This window comes from Tarenaya hassleriana, unplaced genomic scaffold, assembly GCF_000463585.1.
Source record: "Tarenaya hassleriana unplaced genomic scaffold, ASM46358v1 Cleome54, whole genome shotgun sequence".
Lineage (NCBI taxonomy): Eukaryota > Viridiplantae > Streptophyta > Magnoliopsida > Brassicales > Cleomaceae > Tarenaya > Tarenaya hassleriana.
The window spans coordinates 250288-261974 of NW_010968045.1; the positions used below are offsets into that span (position 1 = coordinate 250288).

Below are 11687 nucleotides of genomic sequence, written 5' to 3' on the forward strand. Positions count from 1 at the left end.
TATATATAAAAGATGGATCATGTGATTCGTGTGCAATTATTGCACAAAGTCTATAACAATAACAACACGTCAACTGTGAATTAAAAACCGTGCAGCCAAACCACATCGGTTTGGTTCGGTTTGATTTTATTTTCTAAACCAAACCAAACTAGAAACCGGTTTAATGTGGTTGGAATCGAAAGCGACGGATCCGGTTCATTGGTTACGGAATTTAAAATTTTTTAACAAATAAAAAACTTCACATGGCAATTTGCAAAAGTCCAAGGCTCGGCCATGTGGGTTAGGCTCAGAAAGACGACATTTTTCATGGATAATTACCAAACTCGTCTTATTATCCTTTTTTTTTGGGTCAACAATTATTGAGTTTAATTTCTATTTATTATTGTATATATATAATTTAATTCATACGGATCACGTTAAGGGTGGGTATTTCGGGAATCGATTTGGGTTCGGGATAGAAATACATCGGTTTGGTTTTTTCGGTTTTACAAAAATAGATATTAATCGGTTTTTTATTATGATCGGTTCGTTTCAGTTCGATTTTGGTTCGGTTCGGTTCGGTTCAGTTCTGATTTTTATTAAAAAGATAGATCTCCCGTATAATTTTTCGGTTTTTCAAAATTTTTTAAAATTCGAAATTCGGTTCAATCCGATTCCGAAAAATTTAGTTTTTTAAAAATATTACCATTCGAAAATTTAAAACGATTTGGATCGAAAAAAATACCTTATTTTTGGACCCACTCCTATCCGAATTTTTATTTTTTTTCCCTCTTTTAGAACCACACAAAAGGAAAAAGGCCCGATCTGATAAATACCAACGTACCCCTGCTCAATAAGAAATTAGCAAATGGGCCAATCATTCAGCCCACTAAAGGCCCAATTTGTTATTCTATTTAAGGGAGTCTGGCTCCTTCCTTTTCTCCGAAACCCTAATTCTATGCACTCGTAGCTGAGGCAGCCGCCTCGGCGCAGGAGAAGCTCCGCGTTTGATCTGAAAACGTTTATCTAATTCTTCTGTCTTTTGGTATTGTTTGATTCGACTTTTTGTTTTCCCTTTCTCTGAAAACGTCTCTTTTTCATGGTTGAATTTTCACGTTTCTCGTTGAGGATTTCATCATGATTATCCCAAATTATAGGATGTCAAATGGTTTCGATGATTTCTAGAATCTTTGCTTTTGTCGATTCGATGTTTGGGAAATGGATCATTAGATCACATCCTTCTCATTCTCTGTTCTCTGTTGTCTGCGGGTTGGGCTAAGTGCAGATTCATCTGAAAGCCAGAAATCGGTGTGAGGGAGCAGCTCGAGAATCTTCCATATGTGAATTCTCTCTTCCGTCATGTCAATATCGTGTGTTAATAACTGTGACGTTTGCTTTGAATTGATTGTATTTTTGTTTGCGTGTTCATATATTCTGATTTGCACATTGTATCGAGGGCTATGTTGTGATTGCAGTGGCATGGTCTTTGAGCTTCAGTGCATAAATGAAGAGCTGTTAAGTCAGCAGCGGCCAGACAACCGTCTGGATAGATCCACTGGTGAAACCGACTTAGTCCTTCACCTACTAAATCTATCCCACAAGTGTTTTCTACATTCTTTCGTTTTTTTGCTTGTCGAAAAGTTTGGATTTTTGTTGTTCTTGTCGCTTCGTTCGTGGTCAAGATATCCTAGTCAGTACCCTTTGGAACTTTCCTATAATCCTGCTTTCTGGGTGATTAAGTTCACAGTTGTTGTTTTAGATTATCATTGACTGTGTTCTGTCTCTATGGCGGTGTTTCTTGGTAACAGCACTTTGCATTGATCGCCATGCTTGTTTCCGATGGCATGGTCTTTTTCTAAGTGCTTAGAGGAAGCGCGGTTTGGTTGGTTTATCAGCTATGCAACCGCTGGGGTTAGATCCAGGTGGTGGACATGTTTCTGTACTGTTTACCAACTTAATTCTGTCCCACAATTCTTAGGCCCTTTTGCCATTCTTGATAAAATTTTATGCAGCTTCTTTGGGCACCCAACACAGCATTTGAACCAAGCAAGTATCTAAGACTATAGACTAGATGATGCTTATGTGCTAAGGAAGAAGGGTTCTTATCCAAATTTGGAGGTTCGGACTAGTAGTGATACTTGGTAACTAAGTTGGTCATGTCTTTGTTTAACACTCCGTTCCATGTTGAGTAGTTTTAATCTGTCTGAAGAATTAACCTTCCTTTTGAATAATGGGTTTAAATTCTGAAACAAGATTCAAGAGTTGTTTTTTTGTGGCGAAGTGTAGCGTTGGTTTTTGGTAGGGCTGGACTGGACTCGAGTATTTGAGATTGACGGGTTCTCGGGTACCTGGTTTTCTGGGTAATCATCATGTGGGTACTTGTTATGTAATGAAGTCGTAGACGGTGACATGAGATCTAGAATCGGGACCATCAGTTTGGATTCAGGTTTTTTTTTTAATGCAGTAGGGTTGTTTCTCGGTTTGTTGATGTTCTTGGTTGAGATTTAGCGGTGACTCGTTCCAGCTTTTCGGTATGGCTAACCATGGAATGATCCCCGAGATCTTTTCCAGAAGATCAAAATATTGAACGCCCTTGTTCGGGATTCCATGCTCAGCATCAGGAGTGATGTTCTTGTTGTGTTTATGATTCCAATATATCAGTGCTGCGGAGAATTTGCTCTACTGTGGTGTAATGGTGTTAGAGCTGGTGGCTTTTGTGAGGTTGAGGGTGAAATTCCCGGCCATGTCGTGACCTTACAGGGTACATTTTGAAACCACCGGCTCAATCCTCATGTGCGTGCCCTCGATTGGTCGAATTCTCCATCGGTTCTGATCTGTCTGGTCTTCGTCAGCATGGTCGGGAAATCAGATAATGCTCTCTTTTATGTATTTCTTTGGAAGTTAAATTTATTATTGTCTGCAGATGAAGTGGGATTACAGGCAGTTAAAACAATTCTAGAATGTATAATGAATGGTAAAGCCTTGAATGTAAATTTAAAATATTGGCTCTTAGAGAATAAATAAACACTAAACGTTTGTGCATATGACTGTCACTTGCTGGATATAGAAAATTGTATTTTAATATTCAAATTTATAAAAGATTATAAAAAAGCCATATTTAATATAAAATTTCTAAAAGTTGCAAGATTTTAATTTTAGGTTTTAATTTTTGGCGGTTTTTGAAAACCGTTTAATTTCTTTTATAAAAGAAAATATAGGATTTAATCATGTCAAAGTTAGGAAGAGTTACTTTGGCTTTGAATGGAGATGACTTTTATTTTGGGTTTTTGGTTTTAGTTTTTGGATTTTGGTTTTTAGTTTTTGGTTTTTGGCTTTTGGATTTTATAATATTTGAAAACTCAAAAAAAGTAGCTTTTGGTTTTTCATTGATTTTTTCACTAAAATGGCTTTCTAAGTTTTTAGGAAAAGTAATTTTGTAAAAACTTGAATGTTGTTTTTTTTTGTTTTTGGATTCTAAAAACTCCAAAAACTCCTACCATTCAAGGCCTTTGTTTTATCGTAGAATTTTAAATTTTTTAAATTTGTGTATTCATGTGTTATTTGTTTATTAGTTTATTTATTTAATTTGCGATTTCATTTATTAATGGTGGACGTGAGCTATTTGACCAAATAAATGGTTAAATGACATCTACACATGAAAAGGCCCAATGGGCCTAGAACTGAAAACGAATCCGGAATGGCAATGAGGCCCAATAAAAAGAAAGCCCAACAACTTGAAATCGGATTCATCTGCTTCGGAGAAATCGAAAGAGCGCAAACAGATCTATTACCAGAAGAACCCTAAACCTTTGCGAGTCGAACAGTGACGGGAGCTAAACATGAATTCTCTCCTTCGCGCTTCGTCTGTTTCTTCTTTGGTTCGTGGATGTGGCGGGATCAATTGCTTCTCGCGATTTTCCTCTCAGTCTAATGGATTCTTTGGTGAGTTTTTGCTGTTCTATTTCTTTAATTCTTTGTCCTGTTTGGCTACTGGGAAAATGCTCGAGGGTCCGAAAGTGATCTGCTTGTATCAGATTCGCGATTTCGGCATGCGAGTATCAGATTCGGGGTCACTGCTTTATATTCCTGTTTTGAAGTTGATTGGCAGCAAAGTGTGTGATTTGATGTTTTAGAATCGATTTGGTTGTTCGAGAAGTTGAGAATTCTAACATCTGTTTCTACGTACTATTCCGATGGGTTGAACCATTCTCTTGCTATACGTTCGTATCAGACTGTGTACTGGTTTGGTTATGACGTGATAGCCAGCTTCGAATGTTCTTGGGTTCTGTGATTTCCTTTGCGGAAAACGGAAATTAGATGAATCTGGCTTCAAACATCACGGAATGTGGAGATTTCGAATCCAAAAACAGAGTATAACTTGGTTGTGTAAAAGATTCCTCATGAATGATACGTCAATGTGAAATGACTTTTCCTGGATATAGAAAACATGAAATTCTGCCCGTCAGCATTAGAAGTGTCTCGGTATTGAACTCTTTCTTTGATAATAAAACAGGGAGGAGCTGGAAGCAAGAAACATCATTTCCCAGGGCATCGGGAGAAATTTCGGGAGAAGGAAGCAGACATTCGGCTACTAATGCTCCGAGCTTCCAGAATTTCACTCGTTCTGCAGTTTTTCAGGAGAACAGAGGATGGTGGAACTCGAAATCCATGGAAACCGTGAAAGGAATACTAGAGGATGAAGGGAGTAGAAGACCAATCGGGGGCTCCTCCTTTTATCGTCCAAATGCCGAAACAAATGCAGAGGTTGTCCACATCAAAATGTTGCGTAACAACACCTTTGTTACCGTGACGGATTCAAAGGGAAACGTCAAATGCAGGGGCTCATCAGGCTGTTTGCCCGAGCTAAAGGGCGGACCGAAGCTATCAAGATATGCAGCCGAGGCAACTGCTGAACACATCGGAAGAAAAGCAAGGACAATGGGTCTGAAATCGGTGGTCGTTAAGGTTAATGGCTTCATCCATTTCAGGAAAAAGAGGCAAGCCATTGTTGCGTTCAAAGAAGGTTTCAACAGTTCCAGGTCGGACCAGAACCCCATTGTTTACATCGAGGACACGACTAGACGTGCTCATAACGGATGCAGATTGCCAAGGAAACGTCGGATTTGAGAATTTTCTCGAGAGGTTTGATCTTCTTTTTTATGACAGAACTCGGGTTCTCTTCCCATGTTGTAGGAGTGCTGTAGATTTCCTTTGTCTGAAATTTGCTCACTTCTTTTAGAGTGTTTTTATTCAAACATAATACGTTCATTCCAATAATAAGACAGATATAGGAACTGATCTCTCTCCCTCTGTGGCTTTGTTCAAAAAAGGATTGTTCAAAAACTATTGTCTTTGCAGTCTTATTCTGTCGGAGATTCTGCTGTTTCGTGATGAAGGTCTGGCAGGTCGGAGCTAACGGAGAATTTCAGCCATCTCTTCTTCTCGACATGCTTAAGACACGGTTGCATCACCAGGCCGATGACTACGATACCGAGACTCAGTCCGGCAACTTTCAGAGTAGAAAAGGCCATGACCACAAAGATCAAAATGGTCGGAGGAATGCACATTAGGACAGAGCCTACGGTTCCTACGGGAATCTTGTACGGTCGTGACGCAGCCGGGTATTTCATCCTCAACCGTACAAAAGCTATGAACTCTAATATCATTCCGACGCAGTATAGTAAATTCTCTGCAGCCACGATTTCTTGGAAGCTTAGCCAAGACAAGAGGATCACACCCGAGGCAGAGAACAGAATCCCGATCAATGGAGTTCCGTGCCGTGACCTTTTGGCGAAGAACTCGGGAATCATTCCCCGCTCAGCCATCCCGAGAAGCTGGAACGAGTCACTGCTCATCTCGGCCAAGAACATACCCATATTCGATGTGGCTGCAGCCACTTGTACCCACCACCCTAACCAAGCACCTCCGAGGATCTTAGCTATGTCGGCCAGGTACCCGTCGGTCCAAAGCTCGCGGTTCAGGGGCGTAGCTCCGGTTCCAGACAGAAGCGGGATGATGTAAGAAACGACAACCAGAATCAAAGCGTAGAACAATGCCTTCGGAAGCGTTTTCTTCGGATTCTCCACTTCACCGGCAAGTGTACTGATCGAATCCCAATAGTTCAGATTCCAGAAGAGTGTGTTTAGATACAAGTTCCAGTCCACGCTCCGCAAATCCACGACAAGCCATCTGGAAGGGTTCAGCTTCGGGATCGAGATGAGGCCTATCACGAGAAACGGAAGTAGCGAGAGAATCCCCAGAAGAACGGCTGCAAACCCAACAATGGTTAAGCCCCTGTAGTTCAGATATGTCAGGACCAGAGTCAAGGCGAAGACCGACAAGATCCTCGGCCAGCCGCCGGCTAGCGCCGGAATTCCGGACTGCAGATAATCGAGGAAGAGGACCGGATACAACGCGTTATCGATCACGCCGCTCAGCCATTTCACCCATCCTTGCTGGAATCCCCAGTACGGTCCTAAAGCCGACGAGACCCACACCACGTATCCGCCATTTTCGGGAAACATTGTTCCCATTTCTGCAGTGATCAATGCCTCTGGAACACTCCAGACGAAAGGGAAGGTTACAAACCCTAGAATCGCCATTAGCGGCCCTGCTGCGTTTACACTGTCTTCCACCCCGAAAGGACCGCCGGAAACTTCGTAGAATATGAGGAAAACCAGCGGCAAAACCGATATTTTACGAAACTTGTTGGCTCTCGGTGATGAAGCATCACCTCCGGCGGTGCCGGCGGGAGAGGTATCATCGCCGGCGACGGTGATGTATTCAACGCAGTCGTAACGACGACCCATCTCGAGAGATGCGGGTGAGTTTCCGGCAACGGCGGTCGCCAGTTTCTGCATAACGGAAAATCAGATTCAACAATCAGATGGGTATCACCGGATTGAAAGGAACGTGAAGGCGGAGGCTTTTGACGTGGCCAGAGAAAACCCAGATCGCCGGAAAACGAGGGTCGATCTGGGATCGCCGGCCGCCGTCGAATTCGATGAGTACGTGAAGATTCGGAACAAATCAATGTTAATAAAAAGGAAAAGCATTATCTTTTTTTTTTAAATCGATAATTGGATCGTCGAGTTGTCTCTTGGAATTTTAAAATCGTTTCTTTTATGGATAAACGGTGGAAATATTCCAATCAATCTATGTTTTGATTCTTATCCTTAGATCTCTGCCCGTGGATCCGTCTTGTTTGAATCACGAAGGGATTCTTCTTTGTTTTAATTCCTAGATCTTTTTTCTAATTTTTTTTTTCACTATTTAGTTTTTTTGTTCAATAAAAATTTTGCTGTACAAACAAAAAAAAGTTCGACAATGACGACATAAACATCGTTATCTTCATCATGGAAAAAAAAACATGAACCAAAATGGTAGAATCCTATGAATTTCTCTTCCTTGATAGGAAATTCGTACTACTCGTGGAAATTTTTTTAACATTTTGGGTATGTCGGGGTCATAGGTCGAGGGACATACTAATTCCGGAATTATAATTGGAATTACATTTTTTTTTAATTTTGAGATTCGAATTCGGGACGAGATAAAGTTTTGCGTCTTTACTAGGTTTAGCTATGCCAAATGGATGGAAAATTTTTCATTTGATGATTTCATGCCTTCTTTTTTTTCACGCATATTCTATACATGTATATCACAATATTTCACTTAACATAAAAAAAAATTAAAATAAAAAAAAAAGTTTATTTTGAGAGAATCGTTGATTATTATTATTTTTTTTGTTAACTGACGTTGATTATTGTTCTTGAATCAAAAGAAAATGTAATTAATCAAGTTTTTTGGGTCCAATAGATTGCTCTTTTTTTTTTTTTAATGAAAGCTCAAGACAAAGCTGTAGTTATTAGTCATTACCTCGCCGTCGCCAACCCTCTCCGCCGGCGCCGTCGGTGTAAGAGCGGGAAACTCCACGAACCTCGACCATGTCGCCGGAATCAATGGCGAATACAGGGACAAGTCAAGGCGCCTCCTCAATTATTACAGCACAAAACCTCTAAAGCTTGTCCACTCGCACACCTACCCACTATCCATCAGACAAATATTAATATATATATATATATATATATGTATATGTATTATGTATATGTGTGTATATATATAGAGTATGTATAGACAAACATGGTTGCTTGCATGGTCAAGGCTTCGATAACAGTGACGCTGACTAATTCCATAAAGATGGGCCTAACAATCTTCATGAGCCCATATTTATAAATTTATGATTTGTATTCACAAAGCCCATTAATGATTCGGAAAGCCCATAACGGCCCAATAAGTGGTTTTGAGAGGCATCTTTGCAACTTTTTGTGTGGTCATGCGATGTACGGATTTGTCTAACTACGGACTCTATAATTTTATTTTTCGAAATAAAATATTTTTTATTGATTAAATTTTTTTTATCCAGAAGTTCAGACCTTTCGTCCGACTATATCATCCAGAGAAACGGGAAAACCCATGTGAATACCTCTCTCCACGCTTGAATTTGAATCCAAGAAGAGAACATGCTCACCATCAGGCCATCTAAATTTGGGTTTTCGAAATAAAATATTGAATAAAAATCAATAACGGTTGTGATTTGGTTGGTGGGTCATCGACCGACCAAGATTTTCCTCCTTTTAATATAAGTTATTTCGCCTTGTTATATTTCATTTATTTTTGTTTCAGATTTTGAACTCGAATACATTAACGCCTATAGTTAAGAAAATAATTCTATTAAAGATATTAAATTGTGGGGCCCACATTGAATCAATTATTATTATTTTTTATTTTTTAAAACCGAAAAAGGAAAAAAAAAAACATTCGGCCTTGGCTTTTATATATTCCACTCGTCGTCCTCGTCTTCTCCGTCTCGTACTGTCTTGTAACTGTCCCTGTTCGTCGTCCAGGTCTTCGATCGTCTCAGATCAGAGAAAGCCGCTGAACATGGGTTTGCAGGTATTGCTCGATCCGATTTCTTACTCGTTCGATCGGTTCTGTTTTTTTATCTGTAATGTAATCTACCGTTTAATCGCTTGGAAGATGATTCGTTCCCGATCGATCTGTGCGTTTTTTTCCCTCCGTTCAATTGCGTTTCTCAGAGATTAGGTTTTCTTTGTTTTCGAATTCCTCTGAGATTTGATTTCCCGTTTTGCTAGATGGTTTCATGGGAATTGTTTGATCGATCCGATCTCTGTTGTAGAGTACAAATGAGTGAACGGTTTCCTCATTTCCTTGTAGTACACAAATTCAAAATAGAAGCCAGATGATCAATAAATCACTTCATGCTTGTGTTTGAAATTTTCAAAGTTGCTGTGAAGTGATAAAACGACAATGGGTTAATGATGCTTTATGATATTGTCCAAATAACTATGATGTGATCAAACTGTTGAACTTTTCATCTGGATTTGTTCATTATTTATGGCAGCTGAATTCCGCATGGCCTACGTGGTTAGATCTGCATATCTTTCACTGTTGCATTGATTTCATGCCTGTCCTATCTGCCTTCCTTCTTAAGAACTGGTCGGAGAGGATAACGGGTTTGTGAATTTAGGTGCTTCCTGTTAGGTCGAATCTGGATTTGGTTTGAATGCGTCCACCTTCTTAGTGCAAAGTGTTTCGTGGAGTTCATCAATCTTTGCCTTGCTTTGGTTGGCAAAATGTATCATGTTACATTGATTTCTTTTGGTTTGTGTTCAACGCAGGAGGAATTTGAGGAATACGCCGAGAAAGCTAAGCAACTTCCAGAGAGCACAACGAACGAGAGCAAGCTCATCCTCTATGGGCTCTACAAGCAAGCCACTGTTGGACCAGTGAACACCAGTTAACATTTCTCCTTAACCAAACCTTTCCCCCTTTTTGATCCAAGACATTGATCTAGACCTACACTCTCTCGTCGTAAAGCACGCATCTTGGTTCAAACTTTCATGATTATTTTGCTTTGTTGGTTTTTGGTAGGTCGTCCGGGAGTGTTCAACATGAAGGACAGGGCCAAGTGGGATGCCTGGAAGGCCGTCGAAGGTAAAAGAAGAACTCGAATCTCCTCTCGTAAAAGCATACCCTTATAGAAACCCCATAGCCCGTGGACAATAAAAGCATATACCCTTATAGAAAGATGTCGTCTCGTAAAGGCATACCCTCTCATAGAAAGACTGAAGCTAGTGGACTGTAAAAACATACCCTTATCGAAAGATCTCGTCTCGTAAAAGCATACCTTTATAGAAAGACAGCAGCTTGTAGAAGCATACCCTCGTAGAAAGATCTCGTAACTGCATACCCTTATAGAATGGCTGTAGCTTGTGACTGTAAAAGCATACCCTTATGGAGAGAATGAAACTTGTGGACGGTAAAAGCGTACCCATATAGAAAGATTATAGCTTGTGGACGGTAAATGCATACCTACCCTTGCCGAAAAAGATTGTTGCTTGTGGACAGTACTTCGAATTTGCCGTTGGATTGATGAACATTCACGCTATGATTTGGCCCGAAATATAAGTAGAAAATGCAAGAAAGTGGGCGGTAATCTTTTAGATTGGGATCTGAAATGGTATTTTTTGACGAGACAGGGAAGTCGAAGGAAGAAGCAATGAGTGATTACATCACTAAGGTGAAGCAGCTCCAGGAAGAAGCTGCTTCTTCGGCATGATCATTGTCGTGTTTCATCACAAAATGAATAATAATAATAATAATAACAACTGTTGTCTTGTCTTGTAATGTCCTGATGCTCTTTATGTTGGTTATGATTATGATGCCTTTCTTAATGAACGTGTGTTTTCTTTCATTTCGGACTAATCATATGATTATTTTAATTTCAGTTATCAATATTTTAGAATCATGATTATATATATATATATATATATATATATATCTAAAATAAATATCTCAAACTTTTCAAACATATGGCAACTTTTTTTTTAATAAAAGAGTTCATATCAATTTTGGTAAAATAACATCAATTTTGGCATAAAAGTGTAGAAAATTGTTTTTCCATTTAAAAGTTGATATATTTTTATTATTAATTTTAATATTTGATATATTTATTTATCAAATTTGTGTATTTTCATTGAGATGGACAACCGACTAGACATTACTCTGCATATGCAAAAACTTCCAATTTCCGTGAAAAAAAAAGTTTAACAAAAAAAAAATCGACTGTTGGAATTGTCGATTTTTTCAAAATAGTACATTAATTGGTAGATAAAAAAAGCATACCCTTTTAAAAATTATTTCGAATAAAATGAAGATCATTAGAAAATCGAATGAATTTGATACTTAGTCTCGTACATGTGATTAAGCGCATGAAAATAAAATAAATATGTAAATAATAAAAAAATAATTTGATAAAAGGACTTTCTTGTAATCTTTCGTCCTTTCCCTTTTCTTCCGGCCAGAGCTTTTCGTTACCACAAAAATGGCGACGCCGGAATCAGAAGAACAACGACCGATAACCGTCGTAGAAGAAGACGAACGCGATGTGGAGAAGCTGACGAAGTCATTTCTCGGATTGAGCTTCTCCTTGATGCTCGCTTACCTCCCGAGCGACTCCATTGCTTTCGTGCCGCGGTTGACGTCGGAGGTCAATGAGCTCCGGCGGCGGCTTGTTTCGGCGGAGGAACAGCTCCGGCAGATGAAGTCCCGGCGCGTCGAGGACTCCAAGGCCAACGCGCGCGTGGTGGAGATCTTCGCCAGCCACCGAAACTCGTGGCAGGAGGGGG

The 11687-nt window shown here is 39.6% G+C and overlaps 4 protein-coding genes and 1 long non-coding RNA gene across 7 annotated transcripts in view; 4 read left to right on the forward strand and 1 right to left on the reverse strand.

The window, feature by feature from the left end:
- The first annotated feature begins 936 nt into the window (after positions 1-936).
- Positions 937-3021, forward strand: LOC104798514. The gene is made up of 2 exons (XR_769457.1): positions 937-1024; positions 1265-3021. It is a non-coding gene; the product is annotated as an uncharacterized LOC104798514 (long non-coding RNA).
- Positions 3022-3559: 538 nt separating this feature from the next.
- LOC104798517 (probable ribosomal protein S11, mitochondrial) lies at positions 3560-5430 on the forward strand. Of its 2 annotated transcripts, XM_010520645.1 has the most exons (3): positions 3560-3921; positions 4493-5121; positions 5338-5430. In XM_010520645.1, exons 1-2 carry the CDS (start codon positions 3819-3821, stop codon positions 5104-5106), a joined length of 717 nt encoding a protein of 238 aa, XP_010518947.1. In that variant the 5' UTR covers positions 3560-3818; the 3' UTR covers positions 5107-5121; positions 5338-5430. The 2 variants fall into 2 exon arrangements, with proteins under 2 accessions (XP_010518947.1, XP_010518946.1); XM_010520644.1 differs by lacking the exon at positions 5338-5430 and having other exon boundaries at positions 3562-3921; positions 4493-5275.
- LOC104798516 (probable polyamine transporter At1g31830) lies at positions 5257-7903 on the reverse strand. Its single transcript, XM_010520643.1, has 2 exons — positions 7855-7903; positions 5257-6833 (listed from the first exon to the last, which is right to left on the reverse strand). Exon 2 carries the CDS (start codon positions 6786-6788, stop codon positions 5340-5342), a length of 1449 nt encoding a protein of 482 aa, XP_010518945.1. The 5' UTR covers positions 6789-6833; positions 7855-7903; the 3' UTR covers positions 5257-5339.
- A 920-nt stretch (positions 7904-8823) lies between these two features.
- Positions 8824-10753, forward strand: LOC104798518 (acyl-CoA-binding protein). The gene is made up of 4 exons (XM_010520646.1): positions 8824-8931; positions 9678-9795; positions 9931-9993; positions 10539-10753. Exons 1-4 carry the CDS (start codon positions 8920-8922, stop codon positions 10616-10618), a joined length of 273 nt encoding a protein of 90 aa, XP_010518948.1. The 5' UTR covers positions 8824-8919; the 3' UTR covers positions 10619-10753.
- A 556-nt stretch (positions 10754-11309) lies between these two features.
- Positions 11310-11687, forward strand: part of LOC104798519 — a 2279-nt gene continuing 1901 nt past the window's right edge. Inside the window, exon 1 of one of the 2 annotated variants that reach the window (XM_010520649.2) lies at positions 11310-11687. This exon is cut by the window's right edge and continues 350 nt beyond it. In XM_010520649.2, coding sequence (XP_010518951.1) covers positions 11384-11687 — 304 coding nt within the window. In that variant the 5' untranslated portion in view covers positions 11310-11383. The other variant, XM_010520648.2, reaches the window with a different exon arrangement.